Below are 17,500 nucleotides of genomic sequence, written 5' to 3'. Positions count from 1 at the left end.
TAGGTTTGATTCATGGAAGTGATCACTCCTGCTGCGTTCAGTCACTTCACGTGAGCCGCTCTCTTGTGTGATGTTGCGATGTCCACGGGTTTATTTAATGTTAGCTAAGACCTGGCAGTTAAAAGTTTCTCGCTACAGCAATTTTAACTCAGTCACAAAGTGATCCAAACTGTCGTTTAAACCTCGTGTCTTCTCATTAAACTTGTATCTCGCGAATATGGCATTGCAAACGGCAGCGGGTCAGTTCACGTGCTTACATGGGAGGTGTGATGACGCGATATATTTTGATATATATCAAAATACCCGCGCTTCGCAGTGGCGAAGTACTGCTTTAAAATTTTTATTAAGAAGAAAAGTAAACCTTTTTAAACTGAGGGAAAATGAATCAATTATTTGTTATGGATCTATTTGTATAGTACGTTGTCAGTTCTCCCCTCTGGTTGTAATATGACGAAGCTGTGTGCTGAGCTTACTGTTGAGCATGCAACGTACAGTTGGCCATGTGAAAAGCAGTCCTGCCTCAAATCAATGCCAACCTTTTGTAGGGTCTGTCCCTGAGACTTATTAATTGTCATTGCTAAGCAGAGCCTTAGTGGAAATTGGAGGTGTTTGAATTGAAATGGGAGATCAGAGGGTATAACGGGGATGCGAGGAATAAAAACTCTCTCCCCTGAGCCACCGCCAGTAAAAATAGTTGCCTGAATGAGGTTCTTTTGGAGACACGTGACCTGAAGTCTCGTGCCGTCACAAAGTTTCAGTGGCTGTACGCAAATCCACAATCGGTTTCATATTGTTGTCGTACCTTATCAATTGTGTAATGTGTTTTTTGAACAGGTTTGATTCATGGAAGTGATCACTCCTGCTGCATTCAGTCACTTCACGTGAGCCGATCTCTTGTGTGATGTTGCGATGTCCAGGGGTTTATTTAATGTTAGATAAGACCCGGCAGTTAAAAGTTTCTCGCTACAGCAATTTTAACTCTGTCACAAAGTGATCCAAACTGTCGTTTATACCTGGTGTCTTCTCATTAAACTTGTATCTCGCGAATATGGCATTGCAAACGGCAGCGGGTCAGTTCACGTGCTTACTTTGGAGGCGTGATGACGCGATATATTTTGATATATATCAAAATACCCGCGCTTGGCAGTGGCGAAGTACTGCTTTAAAATTTTTATTAAGAAGAAAAGTAAACCTTTTTAAACTGAGGGAAAATGAATCAATAATTATTTCTTAAGGATCTCTTTGTATACCATGTTGTAAGTTCGCCCTTCCGGTTCTAATATGACCAAGATGTGTGCTGAGCTTACTCTTGAGCATGAAATCTAACGTGGTTTGTGCCCTTCAGAATGAAAACAGTTTGCATTCACCTTTTTAATAAAAGGCGAGCTTTTAAGCCTGAGAAATCACCCCATAAATGCACACGTTTAATTGCACGTGTTAATATCTATGCTTACACAGTATTAAAAGACACTCAACAACGGAGACTTATTAATTGTCATTGCTAAGCAGAGCCTTGGTGTAAATTGGAGGCGTTTGAATTGAAATTGAAGATCAGAGGGTATAACGGGGATGCGAGGAATAAAAACTCTCTCCCCTGAGCCACCGCCAGTAAAAATAGTTGCCTGAATGAGGTTCTTTTGCAGACACATCACCTGAAGTCTCATGCCGTCACAAAGTTTCAGTGGCTGTACGGAAATCCACAATCGGTTTCATATTGTGAATTTCCCATTGGGATTAATAAAGTATCTATCTATCTATTGTTTTCGTACCTTATCAATTGTGAAATGTGTTTTTTGAATAGGTTTGATTCATTGAAGTGATCACTCCTGCTGCGTTCAGTCACTTCACGTGAGCTGCTGTCTTGTGTGATGTTGCGATGTCCACGGGTTTATTTAATGTTAGCTAAGATCCGGCAGTTAAAAGTTTCTGGCCACAGCAATTTTAACTCTGTCCCAAAGTGATCCAAACTGTCGTTTATACCTCGTGTCTTGTCATTAAACTTGTATCTCGCGAATATGGCATTGCAAATGGCAGCGGGTCAGTTCACGTGCTTACATGGGAGGCGTGATGACGCGATATATTTTGATATATATCAAAATACCCGCGCTTTGCAGCGGCGAAGTACCGCTTTAAAATTTTTATTAAGAAGAAAAGTAAACCTTTTTAAACTGAGGGAAAATGAATCAATAATCATTTCTTAAGGATCTCTTTGTATACCATATTGTCAGTTCACCCTTCCGGTTGTAATATGACCAAGCTGTGTGCTGAGCTTACTCTTGAGCATGAAATCTAACGTGGTTTGTGCCCTTCAGAATGAAAACAGCATTTACCTTTTTAATAAAAGGCGAGCTTTTAAGCCTGAGAAATCACCCTGTAAATGCACACGTTTAATTGCACATCTGTTAATATGTAAGCTTACACAGTATTAAGACACTCAACAATTAACGTCATTTACATTCGTTCCCACATTTGACTTGTGCTGTAAATCTCTTCCTTGTTTTCACTTCACGTGATCACGTAGGAGGCGTAATACGTGATGACGTGATACGTGACTCCGCCTCCTCCATTAGAGTATATGGACAAAAAACAGGTTCCAGTTATGACCATTACGCGTAGAATTTCGAAATGAAACCTGCCTAACTTTTGTAAGTAAGCTGTAAGGAATGAGCCTGCCAAATTTCAGCCTTCTACCTACACGGGAAGTTGGAGAATTAGTGATGAGTGAATCAGTCAGTCAGTCAGTCAGTGAGTGCTTTGCCTTTTATTAGTATAGATTACACCGGCTGTTACAGACTGAAATCAAATGTATCTTTTTATTCTAAAACAGTAAAAATAAGAACACTTCACAAAAGGGAGTCATGCAGGATCGAACACGTGACCTTCTGATTGGTAGTCAGCAACTGATACTGTTGCGCCACGGCGGCAGTTATAGTAAATGAGTGTCAATGTTGCACACTAAGGCGGCTTTTTTTTTTGTACCTTTTGTGAAAGTGTTTCTTTGATATTTGGACTTCAGGCTTCATACATTATATAGTTTATGCCTACATTTTGTTACTAGAACATAAAAAAAGTTTCTGTTTTAACAATGTGTTTACACAGATTACTGTAGAAACGCAACACACATGAAATGCGTGTGTTCCAAATAACGATTTATTATTTCCACTCTAAAACTCCACTTCACTCCCAGATAATCAATCAAGACATGAGCTGGAAAAAGTTCGTTTACGTTCTAAGTCGGTGGGGGGATGGAATAGCCGGCTGTTTGCAGCTTGTCTTTATCAGTACATTTAGATGACAAAAGACGCTGGCGGAGAGGTGAGAATGGTTTTAAGAAGCAATTTAAGGTGGGCCGGATCTACGAGTTTTTTCGTAGGCTCTGGTAATTCTAGTGTTAAATCTCTTGGCATAAAGACTTGTCTCGCGGAACGTGAAAGTGTCTCTCTGAGAAAATCACGTCTCGTCTCCTTCCAAGATTTTTTTTTTTTATAATAGAGAGATATTACAATCACACCTAAAAAAAGCAGTTCAATTGACACCTTTATCATATTGGACTGAAATACATGCAAGAAAAATGGTGACTGAAAGAGAAGAGATATCCAAGCTTTATTTATAAAGCAAAATGTACTTTGGGGCTGATGCTCTGTCCTAGGTAATGTTAAATATGAAATAGTTGTATTAAACAAATTTAGTTTTTTGTAACATGGCATACTTCATTGCCTTTGATTATGAAAAAAAGAGAATGTATACACCAATCTTCCATAACATTAAAAGCACTGACAGGTGAAGTGAATAACATTGATTATCTCATTACAATGGCACCTGTCAAGTGGTGGAATATATCAGTCAGCAACTAAACAGTCAGTTCTTAACACTAGAATTACCAGAGTCTACGAAAAAACTCGTAGATCCGGCCCACCTTACAACCATTCGCACCTCTCTGCCAGCGTCCTTTGTCCTCTAAATGTGCTGATAAAAACAAGCTGCAAGCAGCCGGCTATTCCATCCCCCCACCGACTTAGAACATGCACGAGCATCTCCCAGCTCATGCCTTGATTGATTATCTGGGAGTGACGTGGAGTTTTAGAGTTGGAAATAATAGATCGTTATTTGGAATACATGCATTTCATGTGTGTTCCGTTTCTACAGTAATCTGTGTAAACACATTGTTAAAACAGAACCTTCTTCATATTTTAGCAATAAATGTTACAAAATGTAGGCATAAACTATAGAATGTGTCATCAAATAAACACTTTCACAAAAGGTTCAAGAACAATACAACAGCTTACGTGGCGTAGCGGTAAGATTTGCTGTCTCAGAGCACAGCAGGTTTAGTGTCCCTCAGAGATCAGAGTTCGATTCCCCGTAGAGGAGAAAGTATTTTTTTTTTTCTTTTTAACCTCAAACGGACATAAAATTTATAAATTGGTATGCACTGTCAGTTAATAAGATCATTATATTTTCATGTGGGATGCTCCTTTTAAAATATTTTTTTAACAATTGAGACTGCAATTAATATGAACAAGTGTCCTTATAACTTATTTTTAAGATCCATAACACACAGACAAACAGCACTGCATAATAGAGAGATGGACAGGCAGAAAAGTCACTAGATATATAAATAAACAGGGAAGGCACATGTACTGAAAGAAAAAAAAGATCAACATGTGCGTTGATCCTGCTGCACTGAATAAGCTCATGCGCTCTAACCTCCCCCCCCCCCCGATCTGACTCTAAGTAACAGCGCAAGTACAGACGCAAACCAAGTATATGTGTGTACTGTATAATATTAACAAAAACAGCAGCTTACTACTGAAAACGGCAAATATAGGAGTGAGTGGTGATCGAAATGGGGACTCTTGATCACACTTGGTTTGCATCTGTACTTGCACTGTTACTTAGAGTCAGATGTGGGGGGGGGGGGGGGGGGGGATGGGATGTTACAGCGCGTGAGCTTATTCAGTGCTACTGATCTTTTTTTTTTCTTTCAGTAATAGCGCCAGCATAAATCCACACCCGATCTGACGCTGTTTGTTTTCAAATAATATTGCATTAGTGCGATGATGTTTTCACATATATTATCTCCTTCTTTCAGGTGTGTAATAGAAACCACAGCATAGAGAGAAGCGTGTACATTGTAACAGGTACACATGTTGTAAATATAGGAAAGACGATCCTTGCGTGTGTGTGTGTGTGTGAACAGTTAACATTTGAATCTTATGATTGCGTATAGCGCTGAAGTTACTGCTCTGTACTATTCTATCCTCTGCATGTCCTGGAGTACAAAAGAAACAGCATACAGCAACATGTGGGGACTGGCAAGATCGGGGGAAAAAAAACACGCAGTCACTGATTACAAACCGCAAGATGTTATGCGAATGAATATGAATATTATGAATAATATTGCATCCGTGCCACAAAGTTTTCCAAAATGTACTATACAGGTCATAAAACGAATAATTCCAAATATCATATATACCTACGTCTGTGTTTTTTTTTTGGACATCATACACTATAAGGTGCATAATAATACAGCATGAGCAGGAACACTCAATAAAACTGAATTAAAAAAAAATCAAGTGACGGTGAGATACGAAGAAGGCAGATTCGCCAGCGTTTGTGAGTCAGCTTTAATCCCTCCAGATGAATGTCCAGTTCCATTGTCTCAAAACACCACTCACATCTCCAGTTATTCCGCTTCAAATGAAAAATAACAGCGTCAGATCCCTGGGTGGGGGGGCAGTAGTATGTATCGTGATCGTGATTTAGAGAGAATAAAAGTTAAAAAAACGTTAACTTTTACAAGTCCTATAAATGCACACTGTATGTTACAGACACAAACCAAATGTATGTGTGTACTGTATAATATTAACAAAAAGAGCAGCTCACTACTGAAAACGGTAAATATAGGAGTCAGTGAGGTTCCAACCGGGGACTCTTGATTACAAGTCAGCAAATCTTACCGCGATGCCACTGATGCTGTTGTCTCTTCCTTTAACCTTTTGTGAAAGTGTTTACTTGATCTTTGGACTTCAAGATTCATACATTATATAGTTTATGCCTACATTTTGTCATTTACTACTAAAATATGAAAAACATTTCTGTTTTAAAAATGTGTTTACACAGATTACTGTAGAAACAGAACACACATGAAATGCGTGTGTTCCAAATAGCGATTGATTATTTCCATTCTAAAAATCCAGCAGTTCAGTCACTCCCAGATAATCAAACAAGGCATGCGCTGGGAAAACTTAGTGAACGTTCTGCGACGGTGGGGGATGAAATAGCCGGCTGCTTGATGCTCATCTTAATCAGCACATTTAAAAGACAAAAGACGCTGGCGGAAAGGTGAGAACGGTTTTAAGGTGGGCAGGATCTAGGAGTTCTTTTGTACACTCTGGTAATTCTAGTGTTAAAGGTGATCTGTTGGAAGCAGGAAATATGGGCAAGCGCAAGGATCTGAGTGACTCTGACAAAAGCTATATTGTGATAGCTAGAAAACTGGGTCAGAGCACCTATAAAATGACTGGTCTTATGGGGTGTTTAAGATATGTAGTAGTTAGTACCTACCAAAAGTGGTTCAGTAATGGACAACTGGGTAACCAGACACAGGGTTACAGGGTCATGGGCGTCCAAGACTTACTGATGCACATGGGGAGCAATGGGTAGCCTATCTGGTTCAATTCCATAGAAGAGCTACCATAGCACAAATTGTTGGCCATGAAGCAAAGGTGTCAAAAACATGAAGTCGTTCTATATGCTTTCTGCGTATGGGGATGCATAGTCAAAGATCAGTCAGAGTACCCATGCTGACCTGTGTCCACAGCTGAAAGCTCCGACAATGGGTACATGAGCGTGTGACCTGGACCATGGAGCAATGGAAAGTGAAGTTGTGACCTGGTCTGATGAATAATTTTTTTTGGATCACGTGCAGAGCCAGGTGCATATGTGTCATTTACTTGGGGAAGAGATGGAAGAAGGATGTACTGTGGGAAGAAAGGAAGTCAATGGAGGCAGTGTGATGCTCTACAAAAGGTTCTGGTGGGAAAACCTGGGTCATGGCATTCATGTCAATGTTACTTTGACATGTACTACCTATCTAAACTTGGTTGTGGACCATGTACCCAAGTTCATGCCAACAGTATTCCTCTGATGCCAGTGGCCTCTTCCAGCAGGATAATGTGCCCAGCCACACTGCAAAAACTATTCTGGAATGGTTTGAGGAACATAACAAAGAGTTCAAGATATTGACACGGTCTCTAAATTCCACCTATCTAAATCTGATTGAGCATCAGTGGGATGTTCTGGAAAAATAAGTTCTATCCATGGAGGTCCTACCTCACAATTTACAGGAATTAAAGGATCTACTGCTAACATCTTCATTCTAGATTCCACAGGACACCTTTAGAGGTCCATGCCTTGACAGGTCAGAGCTGTTTTTGTGCAATATTAGGCAGGTGGTGGTAATGTTGTGGCTGATCAGTGTATATCAAGGAGCAGGATGTGACAGCAGAAAAATGCACAGGAATGATTTAGAAATAAAAGAATGCCTTTTCTTAATTTCCATTACACTTTTCATAAACTTTTTATGTCTTACATCTTACACATCTATATAATCATTGAATTACATAGTGAAAAATAAAACAGCTTTTTATCTGTAAAAAAAAATTACAGATTAAAAATCTATACGTTTTTATCTGTAAGAAAGGCATCTTTAACATGCAAACAGGCACACTTTGAGACACATGCTGTCAAGTGTGCATCAGCCTATTGCTTCCAGAGATGCAGGCAAGCACACCTTACAGTTCTTAGATGATTAGTGTGAAAAATTAGTGCATGTGTTTCTGCAACTATGAGATGCTAAGCACTAATTTAAAATATAGAGTAAGGTGACTTAACCTAAAAGCCATGCTTTCACTAGTTATCCTGGTTATAACAGTTAAGGTCTGAGAGAAATGCTGCATTAATAAAAGGTTTCTCTCTAAATTCACAACTCTTCCACTTCCAACACACCAGCTCACCTGAAAGTTAACTCATAACAACAGTCACTATCCTTTAGATGAAATAACTTTGCACTATACTTTGTGATGATTTATTCCATATAAAGGCTATCATTGAGTTATTCCCCCACCCACATAGGTGATAACTTAACAAAGTAATAGCTGAATAATGATGTTAGGGTACTAGAAGGACTGAGAAAGTGCTGCCCTCAGTAACATTACAAAACCAAACTGGGTTTATTAAAGGCATATGCTCAGTCCCAAACCATATATGCCTATTTAATGTAATATACACAGTCTTACAATATTTGGATGCAGAAAAAGCCATTAATAGAGCTGTATGGGATTATCTATTTACTATACTACAGATCAAAAACGAGAATCACCAGATCTACCAAAAAAACAAAATAAGAATAAAAACCAAAGGTCCAGGACAAGGGCAAAAGATTTAAGAATGGAGAACTAAATGATACAAATTGTGGAAGTCGCAAAAGGTTTGTTATCCGGATTATGACAGCAGAATCCACAAAATAACAGTGCCCATTGAAAACAAAGTGGTATTGCAGTGAAATGCATTAATCCTGAAATCAGAATCAGAATACCCAAATTTCATGATGAAACAATTTTGTTTGTAAATTTACTAGTGAGCTTGTAAACTGCCAAAATACTATCATCAATGGGCTTCCCATCTATCGAAAGAGTTTGAATGTTAATGGGACTATATCTTCAACATAGCAGTACTAATCAAATTCTCTGCTGCCTTACTATCACATCAGAGGTTTTACTTTTACTGATCACAGCAGGTACATTAACGAAATTGTTATAAAAGGTAGGCCTGAAACTAATCTCCCAAAGCTAAGAGATGTAGATGTGTAGCCCCTTTTCTATCACAAATTTTCTTCCCAAAGAAACCTTTCTTAGGAAACTTAAGTTGGTATGTGCATTATTACATCAAACAGATTGAAATAAAGGTCAGTAGCCAGTTCAGTTTTCATTTGAAGCCTGCTGACCTGATTCTGTTGAATCAATCTTGGAATGCAGGCATTCCATCTCACGGTCTCATATGTTATAGACAGGAGTTATGGATTCAAATAGAGATATAACACATTTTATGAAAGGAACCAGGAGAGCCACAAAGTCAAAAAAAAAAACTAGCCAAGTCAAAACAGAGCCACCAGATCTATCAATAAACCAAAACAGGAACAAAAATCAAGGGTCTGAGACAAGATCAAATGATTTTGAGAAAGGGGAAATCAAAAAATAAATGTCTTGAAATTCACAACAGCATTAAGATTTTTTATCAACATCATGATGACAGAATCCACAAAATGAAAACGACCAAGTAAAAATGAAATAGCGTTACAACAAAATGCATTAAACCTGAAATCTGACTTCAGAATATGAATTCCCAAATTTCAAAACCACACAAGATACATATAATTAGTTAGAAGTCATTCAGGATAAAGCATCATAATAAAAATTAATGAAAAATACCAATAATAACAGGCAGCTGGTCTAGATTAAATTATGCTGCCATAGTATGTGCCTGTTTTCACTGTTATTCTTGCATCTTTCCAGAAAAAAGCTTTGATTATCGTTTAGCAATCTCTGCTGCAGCGCAATTAAAGCATTAGCCTACAGTACGTTCCTCACCTAACATAGTTTTTTAACCAAGATCAGTAAACCAACTTTGTCCCATTTACTGTTACTCATTGAAAACATATTCTTCTTCACTAGTGCTGACATCACTCTTCCTTTTTAAATTCATGCCGTTCGAGTTACTTACATTAAAAAAATATTCTTCTTCACTAGTGCTGGCATTACTCTTGCTTTTTAACTTCATTGTTTTCTAGTTACTTACATTATATACATATCAGTGCCTTATGGTCTGCCAACACCTGCCTTTTTTGGCTATATCTCAAGTTTTAATTGAGCTGTACATATGGCATTTTTGTTTATCTAAAAATCTTTAATACTGTGGAGAATACCCCAAGACAAATAATAAACTTGTGTGTTAGTTATATATGTACTTAAACTCCAAAATTCCTTATAATCTCAGCAATGTTGGGTGAAAAGCAGCAAACAGTTCAGGACAGGGTGCTATCACACAGCCCAGTGATGCACTCGCCCACACCTACATTGGCATGGTGGCCAATTTAATTTCTCCAGTTAATTTAACATGCAAGCCTATGGGGATGTGGAAGTAAAACATGGGTAACTTTAGGAGCACCCATGCAGATGCAGGGATAATGTGCAAACTCCACACAGATGATAATTGTGTGTAGGATATGAACCCAGGATGCTGGATCTGTGGAAGAGTAGCACTAAATACTGTTTACTGCCTCCTGCAAACTCCTTTAGAATTTCAAAATTCAGAACACAGTTAAGTAAGAAACACAACAAATGCTACATTGTGTTTTGTTGTTGTTGTAGCATGTAGGTGCTATTACTCTTATACAATACTCACGTTTACAATCTGAGCATAAAGACTGCTGTCCTGCTTTTGCAAACACAATATCAGTGAAAGGCTGTCCACAGTTATCGCAACCACTGCAAGATAGAAATATACATATATATTTTTTAATTTGCACCTTAGTAGCAGTGGATCTGTTTTTTCTTGTATATTTAACATCATAAAAGGAAGAATAATTTTGTGTTAATAAAATAGCCGAGTACATGCAATAACATCACAAGAATGTCTTAACTATGTGATCCTGTGTATGAATATATGTTTATAAATAATGTATAGCACTAAAACTATGCTGTATCTAAGTGTCTGTTCAGTGTTCTTGGCAGAAGAATAAATGTCCATAAATCAAAATAAAGCATTATTTTTCAATGCAATATCCTGAGTAAAAAAATGCTCTGAATTGAGGTATATCAGTCAATGAAATGACAGCTGCTACAGTAAACCAGAGAAAATAACACTTTAAAGACTCTGGTACAAAAATACACAGAGAAAAAGGAATGAAGTACTGTCACTCATAGTTTAGTGTCTAATGAAATTTTTGGATTTTGATATAAATGAATAGAAGTTAAAAATGAACACTACAAGCAGCATCTTCTTTAAATTGTGATAAACATTTTTCTTCAATTGTAATACTAAAAACAAAAAAATAAAATGAAACTACTTACACAACCAATGCTTCACCAGATGGGAAAGATGTTGAAAAGCCTGAGCTTGCTTTTTTTTGAGTTGAGGATGTCTTTGGTGGTGAAAACTTGTTTGGTGTGGATTGTTTTGGGGGGGCTATTACCATTGATGGGGACATTCTAATCACAGTGGGCATTTTGTTAGGGGTGGTCTTAACTGAACCATGCATCTTTTCCATTCTGTTATTTTTTTCTGGGGTATAGGAAATTTTTCGCATGCCATCATTCTCCACTGCAAGTTTCTTCTTTCTTCTTGGCTTCTTCTAAAGTAAAACAAATACATGAGAATACAGTATTTTTCTAGAACCACTGACAGACTCTTAAAAAGAGTTATAGTAAAACTTGTGGGATAGTTCAAATCCCCATTTAAAGGGCACATAACCTATGGCCAGAAGTATGTGTTTTCTATTATTTAAATAAATATTACTAATATATCCCATGTGTGAAAGACATCAATATTATAACAGGAATAGTAATATTTGTGCTTAATAATAAAATAATAAAACAAATAAACAGATGAATATTAAAAATCTGCATTTCTAAATTAGGTTATTAGGTATATAAATTCATAAAGAGAAAAGTATGCAAGGGATTGTTTATTAATTTACTATACACTTTTTTTATGGAACATCAGTTAATATAATTATAATATGAGTGTGTATTCTTCATTTCTCGACTGTAACATGCCAACTACTCTTTTATGATTAATCAGTTAGAAAGGTGAAAAAATGGCATTCTGAACCCTCCTATCAAGTAAGCTGCTGAGTGATACTTTGTGATATGAAAACAAAATGTCAAATGCACTTTATTTAATAAATTTCTCTAGAATTTTTGACATATCACAATAATAAAGTGTGAAAGAGATTTTATTTGACATTTAATAATTGGGTTTAGATGCATTTTATATTTTTTTTATTCTTTAAGCAATTCTAGTACTGATCCCAGGAGAAGGTACACACAAAAGGGAGCTGTATAGTTTAAGTAAATACACACACACACACACACACACACACACACAGTGGAACCTCAGTTTGCGAGCATAATTCGTTCCGGAAACATGCTTGTAATCCAAAGCACTCGTATATCAAAGCGAATTTCCCCATAAGAGATAATGGAAGATCAGATAATTCGTTTCACAACCCACAAATATTTATATAAAATAATTAATACAAAATCTTCGCTCTAACTAACGGAATCACTGCTATCTGTTGGCTCACTGGAATCTTTTTCTTTTTTTGTGACTTTAACAAGGAAACCTATCCAATGACAGTTGTTTTTGCCTGAAGAGTCACTACACTTGGACACAAAATTTTAAAATATGCTTTATGCACTGTAAGGTTTCTAAACTCTTTTGGGATTCCACCTAACGGGACAACACGCGAGTGTCCCAAAGCAAAAGCAGGCTCCCAGCACTGTAGCAGTTCGCCGTAAAAGAGAATCAGAAAAGATTGCGGTCAAGCTATGAGCGCCTGCCGTCGATGGGTGATGCAAGGAACATTATAAATGTAAGAGCACAGTATTACTTGGCCACTAACCTGGCCACTACCCTGCCTGATTGCTGTGTCTCTGTATAGGAGAGCAGTAGATCCCGATACAATAAATAACCGTGCTGTTCCTGTTTCATGCTGAATAAAGCTGGTTTCACTAAAGTACTGAGGCTTAGCCTCATGTTTTGGGGTGCATGACAGGGACTCGCACGTTACAGCACACAAAGACGTGGTCACCATGCTATAGTAAACAGTATACGCTCATACGGATGTTGACTATATGAGTGAGGCATGCCGACTGAGAACAAGCATGGGAGATGATTACCCACAATCCCCATGTGACGCTCAGCAGACAAAGCGTATACGTACTACTCGTATTGCAAGACCTCGCTCGTTTATCAAGTTAAAATTAAAAATTTTAGCTTGTCTTGCAAAACACTCACAAACCAAGTTACTCGCAATCCAAGGTTTCACTGTATACACACACACATACATACATTGTGACAGATGGCCGGGGCCAATGCTAGGCCGGGATGCACCTTCACCACATCTGCCAGGGGGACAAGGGTGGGAAGCCCAGTATCTCCCCCAGATGCTAGATGGCAGCCTCCCTGGATTGCAGTGGTGCCTCGGACTCCCCCAGGTCTTCATGGGGGTTGGAGTTCTGTGCAGCTCTGTGGGGTTCCACAGGCGCCGCCAGGGGGTGCTGCAACAGGAGCTGCTGGCCCCTTTTGGGCACTGGTTTCGCCTTACCCAGAAGTGCAGCAGGATGTCGGCAATCAACCACCTGGAGCATTTTCGGGTACGCAATAAAAGGGAGCCAGCAACCACCACTCAGCAGCCAGAATTGGGAGGAAGAGGACGAAGTTGCTGAGGAGGAATGGTGGAGGAAGAGAAAGTGTGTTTTTGTGGTGTTTAACTGTACTGTGCTTGGGACTGTGTTGTGGCTGGAGGGATTACGGGGAAGATGTGCCCTCCAGCCCAAGAATAATAAACAATTTATTTTACCTGTGCCTCCCGTGTGAATCTGTGTCGGGTCGGGCACTACATAGAGCCTTTCTTACAAAATATATATATATTGTGATGGACGGCCAGCAGCTCATCCCGGCCGACACATCCAGAATGCTAGATGGTGTCTTCCCTGCAGCCTAGAGGTGCCCCGGATTCCCACAGGGCATTTTGGAAGATGGAGTTTGGCTTCACAACCCTGCTGGGTACCGTGGGGGCCACCGGGTGACACTGCAGGGAGACGAGGGGATTTTTGTTTCCCGTATAGCCTGGAAGTACTCCCAAGTCACGGGGATGGAGGAACAGAAGTACTTCCAGGTTGAAGAAAAATACAAGTTTCCATCTGACCTGGAAGTGCTAATGAATCACATGGACAGAAGGACAGGAGCACTTCTGTGTCAAGAACTATATAAAGGACTAGTGGAGACCCAGCAAAGGAGACGGAGTTGGGAGGGAGTGTGATGGGGCTGCTGGGAGTAGAGGAGGATTATTGTGTTTAATAGTGTGCATTTATTATTGGTGATTACTTGTTTATGGTGGTGGAGGTGCTTTGGGGCACTTTGAAGAAGAAAATAAAAATACTTCTGGGTGCTTTTAAACCAGTGTCTGCATCTGTCTGTTGGGTTTCATGGGGCAACAGCGCCCTAAAGCGTCCACTTATTGACTATACAGTAATCCCTCGCTATATCGCGCTTCGCCTTTTGCGGCTTCACTCCATCGCGGATTTTATATGTAAGCATATTTAAATATATATCGCGGATTTTTCGCTGCTTCGCGGGTTTCTGCGGACAATGGGTCTTTTAATTTCTGGTACATGCTTCCTCAGTTGGTTTGCCCAGTTGATTTCATACAAGGGACACTATTGGCAGATGGCTGAGAAGCTACCCAGCTTACATTTCTCTTTCTCTTGCGCTGACTTTCTCTGATCCTGACGTAGGGGGATTGAGCAGGGGGGCTGTTTGCACACCTAGACGATATGGACACTAGTCTAAAAATGCTGAAAGATTATCTTCACGTTGCTATCTTTTGTGCAGCTGCTTCCTGAAACGACAAGCTGCACGGTGCTTCGCATACTTAAAAGCTCGAAGGGCACATATTGATTTTTGCTTGCTTGTTTTTCTCTGTGTCTCTCTCTCTTTCTGTGCTCTTGATGGAGGGGGTGTGAGCTGCCGCCTTCAACAGCTTTGTGCCGCGGTGCTTCGCATACTTAAAAGCCAAACAGCCCTATTGATTTTCCTCTGCCTTTATGACAGTCTCTGCTCCTGACTCCTTTGAAGAGGAAGATATGTTTGCATTCTTTTAATTGTGAGACGGAACTGTCATCTCTGTCTTGTCATGGAGCACAGTTTAAACTTTTGAAAAAGAGACAAATGTTTCTTTGCAGTGTTTGAATAACGTTCCTGTCTCTCTACAACCTCCTGTGTTTCTGCGCAAATCTGTGACCCAAGCATGACAATATAAAAATAACCATATAAACATATGGTTTCTACTTTGCGGATTTTCTTATTTCGCGGGTGGCTCTGGAACGCAACCCCCGCGATGGAGGAGGGATTACTGTATATATATATATATATATATATATATATATATATGTTTGAAATAGTTTACTGTCAAATAATGCAAAGAGTACGCGACACGTGTTTCGCCCTAATTCTGGGCTCATCAGGCGTACACACTCTACTGCACTCCCTCTCGGGAATCGAACCTTGGACGTCAGCGCTAGAGGCAAAGCCCCTAACATTGCGCCATGGCGTGTGGTTCGTTTATTTGACAGCATGTAGATCGGGGTAATTACATTCACGGCATTCGTAGTCTGAATCATAATCTGATTGTATGGGTGGTTACCTACTATATATATATATATATCTATAATAATAAAAGGCAAAGCCCTCACTGACTGACTCACTCACTCACTGACTCACTCATCACTAATTCTCCAACTTCCCGTGTAGGTGGAAGGCTGAAATTTGGCAGGCTCATTCCTTACAGCTTACTTACAAAAGTTAGGCAGGTTTCATTTCGAAATTCAAAGCGTAATGGTCATAACTGGAACATATTTTTTGTCCATACACTGTAATGGAGGAGGCGGAGTCACGTATCGCGTCATCACGCCTCCTACGTAATCACGTGAACTAAAAACAAGGAAGACATTTACAGCACGAGTCGCACGCGGGAACGAAGGTAAATGACGTTAATTTTTGACTATCTTTTAATACTGTGTAAGCATACATATTAACACATGTGCAATTAAACGTGTGCATTTACGGGGTGATTTCTCAGGCTTAAAAGCTCACCTTTTATCAAACGCGGGAAGAAAGGTAACGGACGTTGTTCACTGTCTTTTAATAATGTGTAACCATACATATTAACACATGTCCAATTAAACGTGTGCATTTACGGGGTGATTTCTCAGGCTTAAAAGCTCGCCTTTTACTAAAAAGGTAAATGCAAAACTATTTTCAATCAGTTTATTGAAACGCTCCCGTTAAGGATTGCAATAACATATTCGCGAGATAAAAGAACGAAGTAGGGGGAAATGGAGGAACAGCCGCAAACAGCGAAGAGCAAAAAATTTATTAAACAATTGAGAACGGAGCGAGTTAAGCATACAAGCATGTTCATAAGGGAAACAAAGCACGGTGTAAAACGTAACTTTCAATTAAGTTTATAGAAACGCTCCCGCTGCGGATTGCAATAACATATTCGCGAGATAAAACTTTAATGAGAAGACACGAGATATAAACGAACCACACGCCGTGGCGCAACGTTAGGGGCAACAGTTTCAACCATTCTATGATCTGCTTCTCGCAACTGAAAGACGGCACATGGCGGATGTTAGCCGACTTGCTGACCGCAACGTTAGGGGCTTCAACTATGGCGCTGACACAACATCTCAGTGCCAACAGTTTGCAGACTGTACTTAAAAGACACGCCCTCCTCACTGGACAGTTGAAAACACCAATCAAACTAACGATGACATCAAGTATTACCCAATCAAAAGTAGGAAAGGAGGCATCTTCATAAAATGCGTGTGGGATAATTTGCATGAGACGCTGCTTTAAAAAAAAAATGATACAAAACATACGGGATAAATCCCGTCCAGTATTGATTCAAAACGGGACGCGCAATTTCATTCTCAAACCCGGAACGATTCCGTATTTTAAAGGACGGGTGGCAACCCTACAGTGCCAGGTAACCACCCATACAATCAGATTGTGATTCAGACTAGGAATGCAATGAATGTAATTACCCCGATCTACATACAAGGCGAAAGTCTTGCAACATTCAAACATGATGGTTTGGGATAAGTACACCATACAACATAAAAGAGCTTATGAAGCCTTGAACCGAAAAAAGCAAGATCTCAGAGATCGTAAAAAAAAAAATAGGAGGTGATGTCGTTTTACTCGCTGTAGATTTTAGTCAAACATTACCAGTTATTCCACGAGGGAGACCAGCAGATGAACTCAACGCGTGTTTAAAATCCATGCTTCTCCCACGCTCGGTTATATGTCGCGTGTTCTCGGGTAGGTGCACCAAAACATTTATACATTTAAGCATGTAATGGGCAAACAAAAAATGAGGTATACCCGAAGGCACTGCAGTAGTACTTAATGTAACTTTACTTCTTAAATGTTAATGTTTTACTGTTTAATAATTTATACGCTTCTTATATATTGTTCAAATTCTTTTATCAAAATAACACTGACAGCGCAATGCACGATAACATGGAGTGAATACACCATACGCATCCGCCCACGGCCGCCCTGGTGTGCGCAGATAGGAGTTGATTCTAAAATAAAATAAACATAAAAACAGTAATACAATCATCACCCATAAAGCGGATAGCAGACG

At 39.3% G+C, this 17,500-nt stretch overlaps 1 protein-coding gene across 2 annotated transcripts in view; it reads right to left on the bottom strand.

Annotated features, from left to right (window-relative positions):
- LOC114660537 (methyl-CpG-binding domain protein 1-like) overlaps nt 1-17,500 on the bottom strand; it is a 417,772-nt gene that overhangs the window by 80,970 nt on the left and 319,302 nt on the right. For both annotated transcript variants that reach the window (XM_051933483.1, XM_051933485.1), the window contains 2 exons: nt 11,133-11,413; nt 10,465-10,547 (listed from right to left, as the gene is read on the bottom strand). In XM_051933483.1, the coding sequence (XP_051789443.1) occupies nt 10,465-10,547; nt 11,133-11,413 (364 nt within the window). The remainder of the gene's footprint in view (nt 1-10,464; nt 10,548-11,132; nt 11,414-17,500) is intronic.

Source organism: Erpetoichthys calabaricus, chromosome 11 (assembly GCF_900747795.2).
Source record: "Erpetoichthys calabaricus chromosome 11, fErpCal1.3, whole genome shotgun sequence".
In the NCBI taxonomy this organism is placed as follows: domain Eukaryota; kingdom Metazoa; phylum Chordata; class Cladistia; order Polypteriformes; family Polypteridae; genus Erpetoichthys; species Erpetoichthys calabaricus.
This window is presented reverse-complemented; position numbering and strand designations above follow the sequence as displayed.